Below are 15,649 nucleotides of genomic sequence, written 5' to 3'. Positions count from 1 at the left end.
TCTGTTTCAAGATGGCTTCACCATCTCTAACTACCAAAAACTGCACATAATGTTACACTTTGTCATAGCTGAGAACACACAGAAAACGGTCCCTAAGTAATGACTTTGTTTGCATGGTAAGCATATACAAAGTTAGGACTTCAGACAAGTTTGAGAGTTAAGTGCCACTGTGACTGGGGGATGTTCACTTGCTCTACACTGGCACAACAGTAGCTCAGTTTCTAGCCCAGTCTACTCTGATAAAGCATTCAAAACCGTTGAAGACATGAACTTCCATTTCTGCACACTGAAAATGCAAACCACACTGATTACTCCTCTTACCGCCCTCCAGACTATTGGGTAGAGTAGATAATCAGACATGCTATTAGACAGTGAGACAGACATGTATTATAGGACAGTGGCAAAACCTTTCTCAACATGATTTTCTAATTTGAAAAGATGCACTCATACATGTAGTTCAGCACTACAAAAGGAGGGCACAACAAAAAAGCATTGCCAGGAGACCTGTTTACCAGTTATGAGAGCAATAGCAAAATCCCAGCCCTACAGAAGACATCACTTCCGTCTCAAATGCCAGCACTGGATTATAGAGAAACATATTAACAGATTCTGAACTCTTTCAAGCCGTATGTCACTCAGTTTCATCACAAAAGCAAAATAATTAGAACAAGACAACAAAAATCAAAACAAAGAACTGCTCAAAGTGGAAGCTTAAATGTCAAGCTGTGACTGATTAAACAAGTGTCCGTAGGCACACAGAAGACAGGCCTGTGCAGGATGAGGGTACAAGTCTATAGCTACATAATAAAAACACAATAAAAAGCTTTGAACCACTCGCTGAACTCTCGCCTGGTCACAGATGACACTGTTTACAATGAAGTTGTTATATGTATGCACTGGAAGCTGCCAGACACCAAACCCTTTAAAATTTTTGATTTATCCATCATCTGAAATTAATTTTTCCATTGTAAAATATCTAATGTCTCTAATATATAAAAGATATAAATGTATCTAATAATACATTTACTATTTGTAATCTCTGTCTACATATGTATCTGTCTATATATTTAAGCCATACAAACCAGGAACAGAACTGCATTTAAAAGTTTTTTGCTAAAATTTTACAACTATCTGTGGAGTGGAGATATTTATAGAGCAGCATTAAATAATAACTGTATGGCCAGAATAATCAGTAACATACAAATTCTTATCGTAGTTATATTCTAAAAGTCTATAGCTGATTTTGGTATATACTAGACAGGGGAAAATGAATGCATGTACTTCCAAGACACAAAACTGAAATCCTTTGGTTAGCCAGCCTGAGAATGAGTTACAAATTTAGGCAACAGCATCTAGGCCAATGTAGGTTTATACTCAAGAGTTTGTATTTTTCAATCAATTTTCATTTGTATATTTTATGTCAATAAGGAGAAGAGCCAAAAATCGTCTTATTTTAAGTTTTAGAGTAGATGAACAGAACATAGAACTGGAAGGGAAATGGAGGTCATTGGTCCAGCAGTCTAAACATAGGCAGAGTTCAAACATACCAAAATAGCTCCAGGCTAATTATGTCTAAGCTGCTCTCTAAAACCTCCTAGGATGGCAAAGCTAGTCTTCCCAGAGGATGTTTTCCTAGCCACATTGTCTTTGCTACATTGGTTACACAAACAAACAAACAAACAAACAATCAAACAAACAGTATCTGCATTTTCACAGGTGATGAAACAGAGAAGATAATGATGGGACTTGCTTGATGCCACACAAAAGAATGGCAGGTAAAGGAATCTAATAGGTTATTCCCAAACTGTCTCATTCTACTGAATGATCTTCATCTTGAAACATTCTAAAGTCCCTTGGATTCTATGGCTTGCTCACACCCACTGCTAATTTACAGTTGCCTTTGGGGTCTAATGTAGCAAGTGCTTAAAAAGAGTTCAACATTGTTTTGTGTGACAGAAGAAAAAGATTATTCTATCATAGGAAAACTTAACTACTCCAGTATGGAATTTAATCAGAACAGTAGAGATGAACAATAATCTTTTAAGTTACAGTACTCTTGTTAATATATAAGAATTTAAAAAATCACAGCAATTTGAAAGATAGTTCTCTAAGTGCTCTTAACACAGTATGTGCAGATATAATTGGCACCCACTCAGAAAATATCATCACCTGCTGGAAGTGCCACCTGAAACTGCTTCAATATCTGCACCATTCTTTGACTTTTGCATAAAGTAACAGGCTTAGTTCTATTTAGCTTGTGATACACATCTAGCCTACACCCTAAAGTGGAATAAGAGGAGCTTCACTGCTTTAACACATTTAGTGAGTAGTCTAGGCAACATGAAGGAAAAACTATAAATAAAGAGGTACGTAAGTTCTTAAGCTACAGCTGGAGGGGATAGAAGACATGGGAGTTGCCTTCAAGATGCTACTCCTCTCTCCTATTTCAAGAGATTAATAAAGATATTACAAGGAAGGGAAGCAAGGCAAAGGGAGAAGTTTTTAAGGCAAAGGAAGGAAATTAAGTACCTGTAATTTGTCAGAGACAAAGCAGAAAGTTTGTGCGCACATGCGAACAGGTTATGCTGTTAGCAAATTCCAGTGATAAGTTATATACATCAAGACTATAAAAAGTATATGGAAAAGACAAAAGCCTATTAGATCCCAGGAGCGAAAAGCAGAAGTTGATTGTGGGGGTTTCTCCCCGAGGGCGAGCAGAGTGTCAACAGTCTTTCGAATGTGACGAATATCCGACTGCAGGATGTCATACGGAGAGCAGAGGTCAGCCTATCCCGAAGGGCAGCCATTAGAACAGAAAAAGAGTGCAAAAAATTAAAAATACAAAAATAGAAAGATACTGATAAATTATCACAATATTCTAGCATAAACATGTAGGAATAGCTTCTTCCTAGTATTGCCTTAGTCCCTAGACATCCCAGCTTTCTTTTATTTCCTCTAAACACTGAATCTATCATATAACATCAGAATGTTAAGATAGAAGAACTCAGGCTTTCTAATCCTTCCAAAATTATGCCCAAGTTCACAAGGGTGAGGAAGCGCGTGTGATCCGCTTGTTCCAATGAGGCCTGCGCACCACCTTTGTCCATCTGGACCTCAGTCAAATGCTTAAATGGAACTAGCTGAAAAAACTAATGTATAAAATAGCAAACAGTGGGTTAGAAAGCTGTTAAAAGCACAAGCAGCAGCAATATGAAGTCTCAAGAAAAAGTACTTACACAAATCATTAGAAGTATGCAAAATTCTCTAATACAATAATCTAAAACTTGGTATTCAAATATCACCTCAAAGGATACCCTGGGATAGAAACTTAGAAAGTCACTGTAGCACTAAGTATACTTAATTTTAATAAAGTTTCTAAACTGAAGAATTGGACACTAAATTCCTTATATAGCATTTTTAAAATTATTAGCAGGTTAGATTCCCATACCTTTTTTGGAAAGTACCAATGACTCGATGTGGCAACTTACTCTAGACTAGCCATACAATATGAAGTATAATATGTAACAATATCAGTATGTTCACACAGTATTTAATATTTAAATCAAACAAGCAACACTAGTACTTTTGAAATGCAATCTAAGATACACCATTTTACATTGCAAATAAGGCCTTACTGAGATAATGAATACTTACTGAAAAAAAATATATGCAGTAAGAGTTAGAGAATACTGTTCCTGTGGAAGCTTTTCAGTCTCACTTCCTTAATGAACTGACAGTACGCCAAAGATCCAGTTTGAAATAAATTAAACTTCAAAATATTTAAAATGTCTTTCTATCCTGAAAAGTGGCTAGTGAAACTGAAACTCAAAACTGTCATTCATACACCATTAAAGAGTGACACTTTATTTTTCTTTTTTTGTTGTTTTTTTTTTTTGCTTACCATGACTGGTTCTAGCTTTACCAGGAGTCAAGAGCTGCAAAATTTTGTTACTTAGGCCAGCAAATGCAGGATCAGGGAACCAACCTGCCTAGAAACACCACTTTTTCGCAGTAATTTTTCAGAATTTTTTTAGCTAAAAACTCTAATATGATAATAAACTTCAATGCAATTATGTTATTTTTTAGAGTATGAAAACTCACAGCACAAAACATGCTGATCTTGTTTAAAAATGGGATAGAACTAGTACTCTGTTTGAGAACACCTATGTCCACAAGCTGCTTACCACAGAAACAAGTTTCAATGCAAACTATTTGTGATTACCAACTACATAATATATTACAATTATACCAAAGACACCAATAAACCCAGTAAATGTTGGATTAATTTTGGAACAACATCCAAGACTCAATTCCTACTTACTGCAAATGCATACCATAAGTAAATATCTAAGATAACATTTAACTTGTTCTTAAAAAGAAAATGCCAGAACTTTATAGCAAGGACTTAAAATTTTTTGTCCAAAAAACCCCCAAAACAATGCCAACAGTCCCTATTGCAGTCAAATGGAGAAGGGAGTAATTTCAGAGTTTAGAGACTGAGAGCTGGTAATAGGTTGACTTTTCACAGATACTGATGAAGTTGCTAACCCAAGAGTAACATCCTAAGCAGCGTAAGGAGAAGCCAAAGCGTACAAAAACAGCCAACACATGCAGAAGAAACTTTCTACAGAAACTGCCATGATGTGTTTTAGTTAAATTCAGTGAAACTTGGGGAAGCCTTAGGAATGGCTTTTTTTTTTTGTGTTCTGTGACGATGGATAATTTGGTATTGTATTCACACCTTATAAAATATTTATATTTTATGTATTTTAGATTTCTAAACTAGAAAGATAACAGGTAACTGTAGATGAAAAAATATGTAAGTCTTCTGTAACGGTAGAAGTATTCCCACTTATTGCACTGATATTGTGCAATAAAAACACAAAACTAAAACGTGACATCATGAAATAGTGAAAAAGCACATGACCCCCACACAAAGTCTCAAAGATAATCACCCAACTGCCCATCTATGACAAACACTGCCCCTCTCATTTAGAGGACTAACATTATTGCTAGTAAGAGCTACAAAGATACATCTATTTAATCATTACATTTATGGACTGACATTTTATGTCTATGAAGCTGTATGATTAAATCATACAGCTGTTAATCATGCACACAGAATAAACATAGTAAGACAGAAACGGCAAAAGCATAACCAGCTGTTTGTGTGCACAAACCACCCTCATTCTGCATGCCCCTGCAGTGACTGAAAAGAGACAGCATTTCAGAACTGACCTCCTTGGATTTACACTGGTAAAAGAAGTCAAGAATAAGTTTGTAGAAGTGCATTCAAGAAAGAAATCTGTAGTGCATACCCACTATACTCAAAACACAAATGAAAGGAACCTCAGAGCTCTGCTTTCAGAGCTGTACTTGAGTGTATTGAACCATTTAAGTCCATACCATACGCCAACCAATGTCCATTACCGAGTGCAGAGGGAAAAGGTGGAGAAAGGAGCCATACCTGATAAAACTTACTTCAACTTCATGGATGTCTCAAGATGAAACTATGGAGAAGTAACTTATGTGAAGTGATTAGAAAACAAGCGTAAGTGGCAATGATAATATGCCTTGCATTAAACTGAAAAACATGATTACCAGCTCAACAACTAACAGGTGGATAGAAGGTAAAACACTTTACAGTCACTGGCTGGCTGCCTCCTTTACTTTATTTTGCTACTCTTAGAATACAAAAGTTTCCTGTTCCATTTTTATTTATTATTGTTTCACTTAATTTGCAATTCCTACATTAACTCAAGTCACACTGATTTTTAGAATAATTCTGACATTGCCACACAGTGGATCTCATTATCAGAGGAGAGGTTGAAACACAGTTAAGCCCCATTTGCAAGACTCAAAAGTTGCTCAGAAGGGGCACAGCTAAACCTTTTGTAGTCTGCATCTTTGTATGATGACTTGAGATCCAAAAAGCCATTCCTTATTGCTATCCTCTTTTCTGCTCAATATGTTTGCACAATGTAAATGACTGAAAATTAAAGAGATACGGCAGGAGTCTCTCATTGCTATCAAAGGTATTTTTTGTCCCACTACATCATGCTGTATCACTGCTGATGTGCTGGAACATAGACACTTGGTAAACCTGCTGGAAGATCTGGATAAAATGAAAGGTTTCATTTTACCACTACTTTTTATAAATAGAAATTACCATTCTAGTACTAATCATTATAACTTCAGTCTATCTTTTATTTTTTAACTGTATGAAGATCAACACGGTATGTTATGTGGGGAAAATCTTTCTTTCCTTTTTAAGATAAAAGGTATTCCTCTGATCTGACTCCATAAAGGGTCAAAATATGCTCAAGTGCCTAATCTATTAAGATACTAGTATAAGCTGCATACCATAAAAATTCATTCCTATCTTTGTAAAAAGCTAATTTCACAGACATTGAAAACACTTAATTTTCTTTCTGAAAAAATGCTTAGAAGATCCTACTTCTGATACCCTTTATTTGTTCGTAACTGAGAACCAGAAAACATGCAGATCAAAACTTGTACATTTTGTCTGTCAAAATATGCATACATATTGCATGTACAGCTTTGTTTTGGTCTAAATCTTACTTGTAGTAAAGTATCACTCAGCCCACCACAAATCAATTACTTTTAACTTTTGAAAGGAGCATTGGTTAACACTACTGAAATTGCGTACTACCCTGTAATATGAATTACCAAGAATAACAGCAACCAAGAAAAAAAGCTCGAGTTTAATTAAAGTTATTAATTTTCAGGTTAAAATAGGAAGGTCTACATCCTTGCTCCTAGTATGACTACTGATTTGGCAATAACAAGTTGAAGAACTCTGCATGAACACTTTTGCCTTTATTTACATATATTGTTACTGTTTTATGAAAGAACAGTTGTAAACAAAATACATACAAGATAATGTGATGATAATTCACTCTTCAGATAATTTTTAGTATCTCTGGGATGAAATGTCACTAGGAACAATAAAACTGCAATAGAACCATTACATTTGACACTTTGGGGGCCATTCTCCCATGTGAATAAGAAGTAAAAAAAACCAGCTTTATTTTTCAAACCCACAAAGTATGAGAGGGTGGGTGCAACATGGATGAACTGAGTACACAGTGAGGGTGGTATTATTTGTGGGTTCATGTGACATTAACAGTGTAAGTCCAGTGAATGGCACCAGCCAAGTATTACATGTCACTGAAAAATGCAGCAGGACCTCAGCCCTGCTTGCCACACAGCTACTGCCCCTTGCTTATTCACTCTGTATCAGCCAAGAAGTAGGAACGTTTGTCACTGTCGCTACTATAGAGGAAATTCGGTAATTTGATGGCTTTTACTTAACAATGTAAAATAAAGCTTTCTTTAGCAATTTTCTAAGAGACAAAGATTTCACCTTTTTGTCATACAACTCCTGAGGGTCACAGCAGACATTTCCTGAATCTTCATACTTTCAGATGAAGCATGACAACTTACCTGACAACATTCCTCTCTCACATCAAACAAAAATGTTGCTTTGTCTCAAAATGTGATCTAAGAGGTTTGCTGATGAGGTGCTACAGCAAAGCCTAGTGGCAAAACTGGACACAACCCTCCCTTTTGCATGGGATTCAGTGTTCTTTCTGCATGCAATCAGGAGCGTCCTGTGGCTGTTAACAGAAATTGATTTCAACGTGTCCCCCACTGTATTGGAATTCTCACCTGGCAGGTAATGGCTTTCAGAGTCATCTACATACCACTTATTACAAAGAGACACTGATGCTCTTGAATTACATATTTGCAATTCTTTGGTCAAGATGCCAACTCCTGATACTCAACATGACACATTTATATAGCAGCTGCATTGTTCTACATCTGTAAGAAATTTCCCAGGATCATTCTGGGAAAGTAATTTTGATCCAAGAACTGAATTCTGAAAACCACAGAAGTAAGAGACCATGTGCATCAGCACAACACAACAATTACTTAGATATTTTCTTATTCTTTTCACATGACTAAACAGGAAATTATTCCAAACCTGTCAAGTTCAAGAAACAGCATGTATTCTATTCCTTAAAAAATGAAAACAATACAACATGAATTATGATAATTTTAAATCCTTTTCAAACTCATGCAGCAGAATTTCAAGTCAATTCTAAAGAACAAGACATGGGCATAAATACCACAGAAAAGCCCAATACCTAGAGGTACCAGGACTCAAAAGTAGAACCCATCACTTTCCCACATAAGGTGCTCATTTTAAAAAAGAAGTCATTCACTGCAGTCCTTTTCCTGGTTTCTGCAGAGATAGTAAGGCACTGCACAACTCATCAATCTGAAGCACCATGAGCACGCCATCTGTAGTTCTTTAAAAACTTTGGCAGTTGTCATACTCACTATTATACAACTTTGAATTCCTAATCCATGTCCCTGCAACACACAGCAAAGTTCTAGCATCTACCAGCTAGTTCCAAAACATGATGTGTTTTCACAAAATATAGCAAATACACATTTTCAAATTACTGATGGCTAATCAAACAGAACATCCTCAAAGTACTTAAAACCTTTTCTAAGTTTACAATTGCAAGCAATTAATTTATTGTTTAAGTGAAGGAGTTTTTCCCTTCAAGAGAAGTTAATGCTTACTTAGATACATAAAGATGGTTAGTTTACAAATCAGACTGGTGAGATGTAGCTTTGTGCCCAAGCCACCATGCAACTCTTCAACAAATAAACTTTAATAAAATTTTTAAAAATCCTAAAGAATTCAACAGTATTTTTGATGGAAGGATTAAAAAGGAAGGGTAATAAATATATATATGGAAATGCCTATTCAAAAAATACCAAAAAGATGTGTCTCCAGAGAGCTTACTTGTAGAAATCCAAAATAAAAAAAAATTTAAAAAAAAAAAAAAAAGTTTCTGAAAGATCTCATACCAGCACTGAAAACAGATCTTAGCCTTTTCTTTCCCAGAAGGCTCCAGCCAGTAAAATCTGTATCCTATTCACTGATAATTTATGATGCATCAGAAGAATTTTGGGACAGCTTAACAAATATTTTGTGTTTACAAGTCCACAATGAGATTTTCATCTTCTCTGAAGTGAAATTTTACCGTTAATGTGAAATCATTCTAATATAATAAATTACATAACTGCAAGAACTAAATGAACCATTACAACTAAAGAGACCCAGCCATTACACTGAATTGTCAAGTTAAATTTATGATGAGCCATTCACTGGAAATGTAAGAAAGTCTCCCCCTCAAAATTCCTACAAATAGCAAAAATGATCTGTCACTTTTGCTGTCCTCCAAATCAAGTGCTAAAATATAGATAAAACAAAGAATTGAAATTAGAATTCTTTCCCAATGTGAAATCTTGCATTACCATCTGCTCCCCAAGGGGATGGTGGTGGAAATCACACAAAATATCTTCTCATTTCAGCATTTTGAAATTGAGACTAAAAAGAACTCAGCCTTCATTATACTGTCATATGTAGGCACCAGTGAAAATACATAATGCCATTTTCCTGTGTTCAGTTTAAAATGACCTTATATAACACTTAACCTTCTTTTGAGAGTCATGTATTTGAAATTTAACTTTTTCTTAATAGGTTCCTCTAAACCATAATGGAGTCTTTGAAATAATCCCAATGCAACTCCAGTATTCGTTACATTAGTTACGAAGATAATAAATTACATGATGAGTGATACCATCCTTAAATGAAAATCAGAAAACGCCCAGCACTGCAATTTCACTGTTTCCAACTACTGAAGCACTTATAACTACATTATAGGATCTTACACATACATACATGCTTTCCATACTTAACAGACAATGTTTTTCTTCAAAATCACTGCAGAAATGTTTCAATACATGAGATGAGCCTGTTATTAGTCACCAATGCCATAGAGTACTTAACATTGCAAAAAAAGGAAATACTGCGAAAAAATGAAAAAGAATGAAGTTCATATTCTAAAAGCATGAGGTAAAAATGCAGTTATGTTGTGCAGTGAAAAAAACTAGCAAGCTTTTGGCTACTTACATAACATATTTTCATAATTCCTTATTTATTTTCCATAGCAAAGAAAGAGGTATTAGAGATAATAGTGAATTAGTCTTTTGAGACAACACTTGTAATTTTTAAGTGCTATGAAATAAGCCATTTAAATGCACTGAAGTAGTATTAAACCACATTATTTAGCTCAATTTTCAAATTCTGTGCCTTTATTGCTAAAAACCTGTAGTTCATTACATTATCCTTCAGCTTGCATGGAACTAATGTGTTTTCATTTTTGAACATCTAGTAATGACAGACTTAAATTACCTCTGGTATCCCCAGTTTTCTACACGCATCCAAAAAGTTTTCCACGTTTCTCCTGCATTTGGCCATGCTAAGTTTAGGCTGTAGAACAGAAAAAAAAGAATTGTCTATGGCAAAAGAAGTCATGAAGAACAGACTTAACTGTAATTAACAGGCACTCTTTTTAAATTTTTTATATACTCACAATTAATAGTAGCTATACACAAAATTAATGTCTCTGAAAAATCAATGTCATATTACTTTAGAATCTCAAACACTTCTATAATTTGTCTCCCTCAGGACTATTCACCAAATACTTACAGAAGTATCATGTTACTAAATAGAGAAACCAAAACCCAAACTCTTCACTGTTTTAGTTTTTCAATTTCATATGTGAAACAATGGTAATTCATGAATATCCACTGAAACCAAGAATTCACTCTAGTACCAAGGAATTCAAAGAACTAATTTTCCAGGCTAAAGTAATTTGAAGGCTGTTTAAAGGAAGAGAACATCAATATGAAGTTGAAACAAAATGAAAAAAAAATTAAAATATGTGCATTTTTTTTACAGAAAAATACCACAAGATTTTTATTTTTAAAAAATTAGCATGGGAAGTTTTTACCCCCAGAAATTCAAGTTTGCATATTTTGGCAATGTCATATTTTTACCAAAGATAGAAATGATTTTAAGTCAAGGAACAGCAAAAGAAATTCCACTAGAATATCTGAGAAAATATCTTTTTCTTAAATCTGTCTTCTTGGAAGTTCTTACTGATTGCCTCCAAAATCCACATGGTACTCTCAGAACTGAATATCAGGGTGTATATGGCAAATTTTTACCAAAATATACTTTAAAGAGAAAAAAGACAAATAGTCTGAAAATAAACAAAATCTCTTTAGAACCAGACTGTTACCAGAAATCTGGAGCAATGATCTATGCAGGAAATGGACATAAACAGAGAAAACACAATAGTGTTTTCTTAAGTTTCAAGTAGTACACACAGAGTTTATGTCCTGAAATCTTCAGGTCCTTAGATTTAGGCAAACCAATATTAAGCCACTTCTATGCAAGTTTCTGTTCTGTCTGCAGGTAAAAGGAATCACCTCTAGGTTTAACTCAACAGGACAAATACGCTAATAAGTATTTTAAATGCTTTAGTAACACAACAACTGCCAAGCCACACACTGCTGAAGCCAACCTCACATTTTTTCAATCAACAAAGGAGGGGATAGTTTTCTTTCTTAAAGGTGTACTAGAATAAAAACTTGTAATTGAAGTATCTCACACCGTTCTGAACAGAAATGCCATAATGAAAATACCTGATTTGTTGCTAGTTCAGGGACAAGGCAGGATAATTTTGTTCATTTATAGATGTGCTTGTAGATATATACACGTATACCTAGATGATATATATAAATGTATCATATCCAAAAGTTAATGAACACCTGGATTTGCAATCATATAAACGCTGCCCCTAACAGAAAAGATCATTCATTGAACATTAACATGGTTTATGTACCAAAATATCATTTGGGAATGAAATGGTAATCAATAAAACATTTGAGTGCAGCAAGAAACATGGAACTTACTACTGCTGGTGAGGGTACATGAATACTCCCGACAGACCGAGGGCGAACGTGATTTACTAAATGGCACAGAACGACACCATCCATCAGAGCCGAGCCCAGGTCTTCTGGCAAACAAATCTTTAGTCTTGTTTCTATGTTCTGCAAAGGAAGAATGCAAGCACACTGATATAGGAATGCATGAATGGGACAAAAAGGGAGTAAATACCCTCATCTCCTAGGCTGTAGGCATACACCCAGCTCTGGAGTTTTTATTACAAAAAACCACAATTCCTTTATCTAATTCTTTAGAAACTAAACCACAACCTCCTTTATGCTGGTCACTGAATTACATAAACGTCCTTAAAAGAACTCAGCACTACAATGTTGCTGCCACAATTTGCATCTATTTTTATATAGAGAGGTGTAAAAATACATCTGTATGCAATCAGCCATGTGACTGAACTGCATGTGGCTCCTTCCTTTCACCATTCCCCAAGTCTTCTACTCATCAATCTTAAATTATCAGCAGCACATTGAAACAGAACTACATTGACTGTACAAGCAGAGAATAAAAGGCATTCTTTCCCTACTAGCCTAAAAATTACTCAGGAAGCATGAGAATGATCAGAAAAATAGGTAAGAGAAGGCAAAACATTCAGATGTAAAGGAGAAATGCTGGATACCTGTAAATAAAAACAGAAGTCCCAATGAACAGAATTTGATATTACAAAACAAAATACCTTTGAAAATATTTAAGAATTAAGAAAAACCCAAACCCAATAGATTGTTATATATGATGAGTCACCTGAATTGTCCTCCAATCTTGAAAACATTCCAACTCTACACTTGGAGATAATTACTCCCATTATCTTTAAATAAGTTTCTTGAACCACTTAATGTCATTACCCTATTCATATGTTACCCCAACCTATACTGGTTGAATAAGAATATTTATGGATAATTCTTTTTAGAATAAAATAAGTAGGTTGGAAGGGATTTTTGGAGGTCACAGTGACACCAGAGACCTAGTTAGTTAAGGTTAGTTAAATTTTGAATATCTGCAAGGACGAGAGCCCACAAAATCTCCAAGCAACTTTATTCAGTGTTTCACTGCCCTTATGGCAAAGAATTTTCTTCTTATAACTCCTTGAAATGTCTTTCTCTGTAATTTGTGCCACTGTTTTTCATGGGTTCACTGTTAATCTCTGAAAAGCCTGGCTTTACACCTCTTTTATTAACTTTCAGGCAGCTGAGGATAGTCATATGATATTCTCAGCACTCTAAAGCAAGAAATCCAATCTAAAGAAGTCCAGCTCTTCACTTCTTCCTCATACATCCTTTATTTGGGTGGCCTCACCATGAAATAGCCTCCATTGAAGCACTCAGCGGTTTCATTATGTCTTCCCATTTTTTCTTTTACTAGACACAATACTCAAGTACTTGCATGTAGGTTTCACAAGTGACAAACAGGGGAGTGTATATTCACTAATATAATGTTTCCTTTTCACCTTGGTTTAATTAACAAATCAGAAAACATTTTTGCTATATAAGTACATAAAACAATACACTTTGAGACTGTCTTTCCAAAGCCTGTTACAGAAAGATTTATATAAATTAATCAATGAAAAATATATTTGCTAGAACACTAACTTGTCTGTTGGGAGAGAGATCAGCACAGATCATGGTACACTTTTTATAGGAGCACAATGCATCTACAATACCAACTCAATGCCATTTCATGACGGAGTTCATGGCTCTGTGGAATCTCACTCACTAAATCCTAACTTATCATTAAACAAATCAAAAGCAAAATTTACTCATATATATATACTCATATATATATTTACTCATATATATTCAATAAATATATTGAATAACGTACAAACTCAATCAGTTATATGTTCTGGACTATTTTCTTGTGCAGCACATAATCAAATGCTCTGGTGGTTACTATTGTCACTAAAGGACCCAGTATATCTTAGTTGTATTAATCTGAAAATCTCACTTTGTGTTTTCAAACACAGCCAGTCTTCTAGCTCACTGACCTGTAATCAAATTTCTCACAAAGAAGGACATAATTTTCATTGCAGGACATTATATTTCAGAGTGAGAGCAAAGAAGGCTAGTGCATGGAGCTGAAGACCACTAAACACATTAAACCAGCATTACTGGTAATACCTGATACTGCGTAGGGACATCCTTGTTACTTCTCCACAATCGTACCTGACATGGTGAACAACCTTGCTCTACTTTTCACTGTGAGGATTAACTGAACTAATGCACAAGGGCAGGAATCTTGAGGAAATTATCTATGATTATTTTTAGGAACTTGGGACTTGTTACTTGTTACATACATATGATAACTCTTCAAAGAAATGTTAAAAAGCTGCACTGGTGCTGCTGAACAGACTAGGCTCAGAATAACTACGAACTACTACAGTTTTTACTGCTACTTCCCCATTACCAATAAGTCTGTCTCATCTAATTCCTGCATCTTGACCTTTTGGCATCATTCAAGTTTAGAATTGATAACATACTACATTCTATCAACTATGTTAAATCTTCAACAAGACCTGTTCTGTTAAAAAAAAAAAAAATCAGCAGGGCAAAGTTAGGTTAATTCATACTTAGAACAGGTGAGGGCCAGAGGTAAGAAAATGCAAATCTAGAAATCTGCACAGTTCTACATTAAAAATCCCATCTTTTAAACACTTTTCAGAAAAGAGAAAAAGGTGAACCCTTTTGCTTTAAGTAATAGAAAATAAGTTTTTTAAAACAAACTGATAATTTTTCAATTAGCCATTCCATGAAGCTAGTGAGGTAAGAACAAATAGTCTTGTAATTCAGTTGAATTGCATGCAAAACTGAAGATTTATCCAGCTGTTTGGAAATAGTTCCTAGAACTCTCTCTCTCAAGTGCTCACTTCATCCTTTCTGATTAGATTAAATAAATCATTAATTCCACTGGTGCAAGGCATGCTGATTAACTGGATGTCATTCAGTTAACTCCTGCTATTTCTCATTTTTACAAAATCTTTCCTGAAGTACAGACATCTGATTGTGATAAAGAACTTCAGCAATAGTCTCATCAATGTGATTTGCAGAAGTAATATTGCCTCATTTAACTTTCTTATATTCTCCTCCTTAGGCAACTTTCCTGAAGAAAAACTATAAAAGACATTCCATCAGCATAAATTAATTCTACCAACACTCACGTACCTCACGTAGCTGCTCCACAAGCTCTCTCTCTTCTCTCATCTGCTCCATTTTCCTCCGAATTGTGAACTGTGGATCTATTGATTCCAAATTTCTTTGTGGTCTTAAGAATACTGTCATTTTTAAAAAGAGAGATTTTAGTTTAAGAACAAACAATTTGATTTATTTATTTCTAAATAAAGCAAAATCCTTCGGCACTGCCTCCAGCAAAAGCAGTTAGAAAATTATTTTGTCCTCAGGAGGACAGAAAAATCTGATCTTGGATTATAATTATGAATGGCTACTTTTTGGATATTGCTCTGGACACTGTCCTGAGGCATCAATGGTGCAGAAAATTTGTCATCCAAATCCTAATCTCAACAGGCAAATTTTGTCAGATGATTTAAGATGATTAAATGATTAAGGAACAGCAGTGTCCCTTAGAGAGTCTGATCTGTACGACACTTTGTATTTAACATGGCAGGAAACACCTCTTACTCTTCAGTAAAACTCTCTCCTAACAAGATACTGAATTGCATAAAAAGCTGTGACAACCCTCCTACACAGAACAAAATGCTTACTAGATAAGGTTATGCTAAAAAAAACCCCA

General features: G+C 34.9%; 1 protein-coding gene across 18 annotated transcripts in view; it reads right to left on the bottom strand.

The window, feature by feature from the left end:
• LRCH1 (leucine rich repeats and calponin homology domain containing 1) overlaps positions 1–15,649 on the bottom strand; it is a 111,646-nt gene that overhangs the window by 9,434 nt on the left and 86,563 nt on the right. For 12 of the 18 annotated variants that reach the window (XM_086881279.1, XM_086881282.1, XM_086881286.1 and 9 more), the window contains 4 exons: positions 15,064–15,173; positions 11,866–12,003; positions 10,298–10,375; positions 2,530–2,787 (listed from right to left, as the gene is read on the bottom strand). In XM_086881279.1, coding sequence (XP_086737405.1) covers positions 2,581–2,787; positions 10,298–10,375; positions 11,866–12,003; positions 15,064–15,173 — 533 coding nt within the window. In that variant the 3' untranslated portion in view covers positions 2,530–2,580. The remainder of the gene's footprint in view (positions 1–2,529; positions 2,788–10,297; positions 10,376–11,865; positions 12,004–15,063; positions 15,174–15,649) is intronic. The other 6 variants (XM_086881278.1, XM_086881285.1, XM_086881281.1 and 3 more) reach the window with 1 other exon arrangement.

Source organism: Cyanistes caeruleus, chromosome 3, assembly GCF_971803275.1.
Source record: "Cyanistes caeruleus chromosome 3, bCyaCae1.hap1.1, whole genome shotgun sequence".
In the NCBI taxonomy this organism is placed as follows: domain Eukaryota; kingdom Metazoa; phylum Chordata; class Aves; order Passeriformes; family Paridae; genus Cyanistes; species Cyanistes caeruleus.
This window is presented reverse-complemented; position numbering and strand designations above follow the sequence as displayed.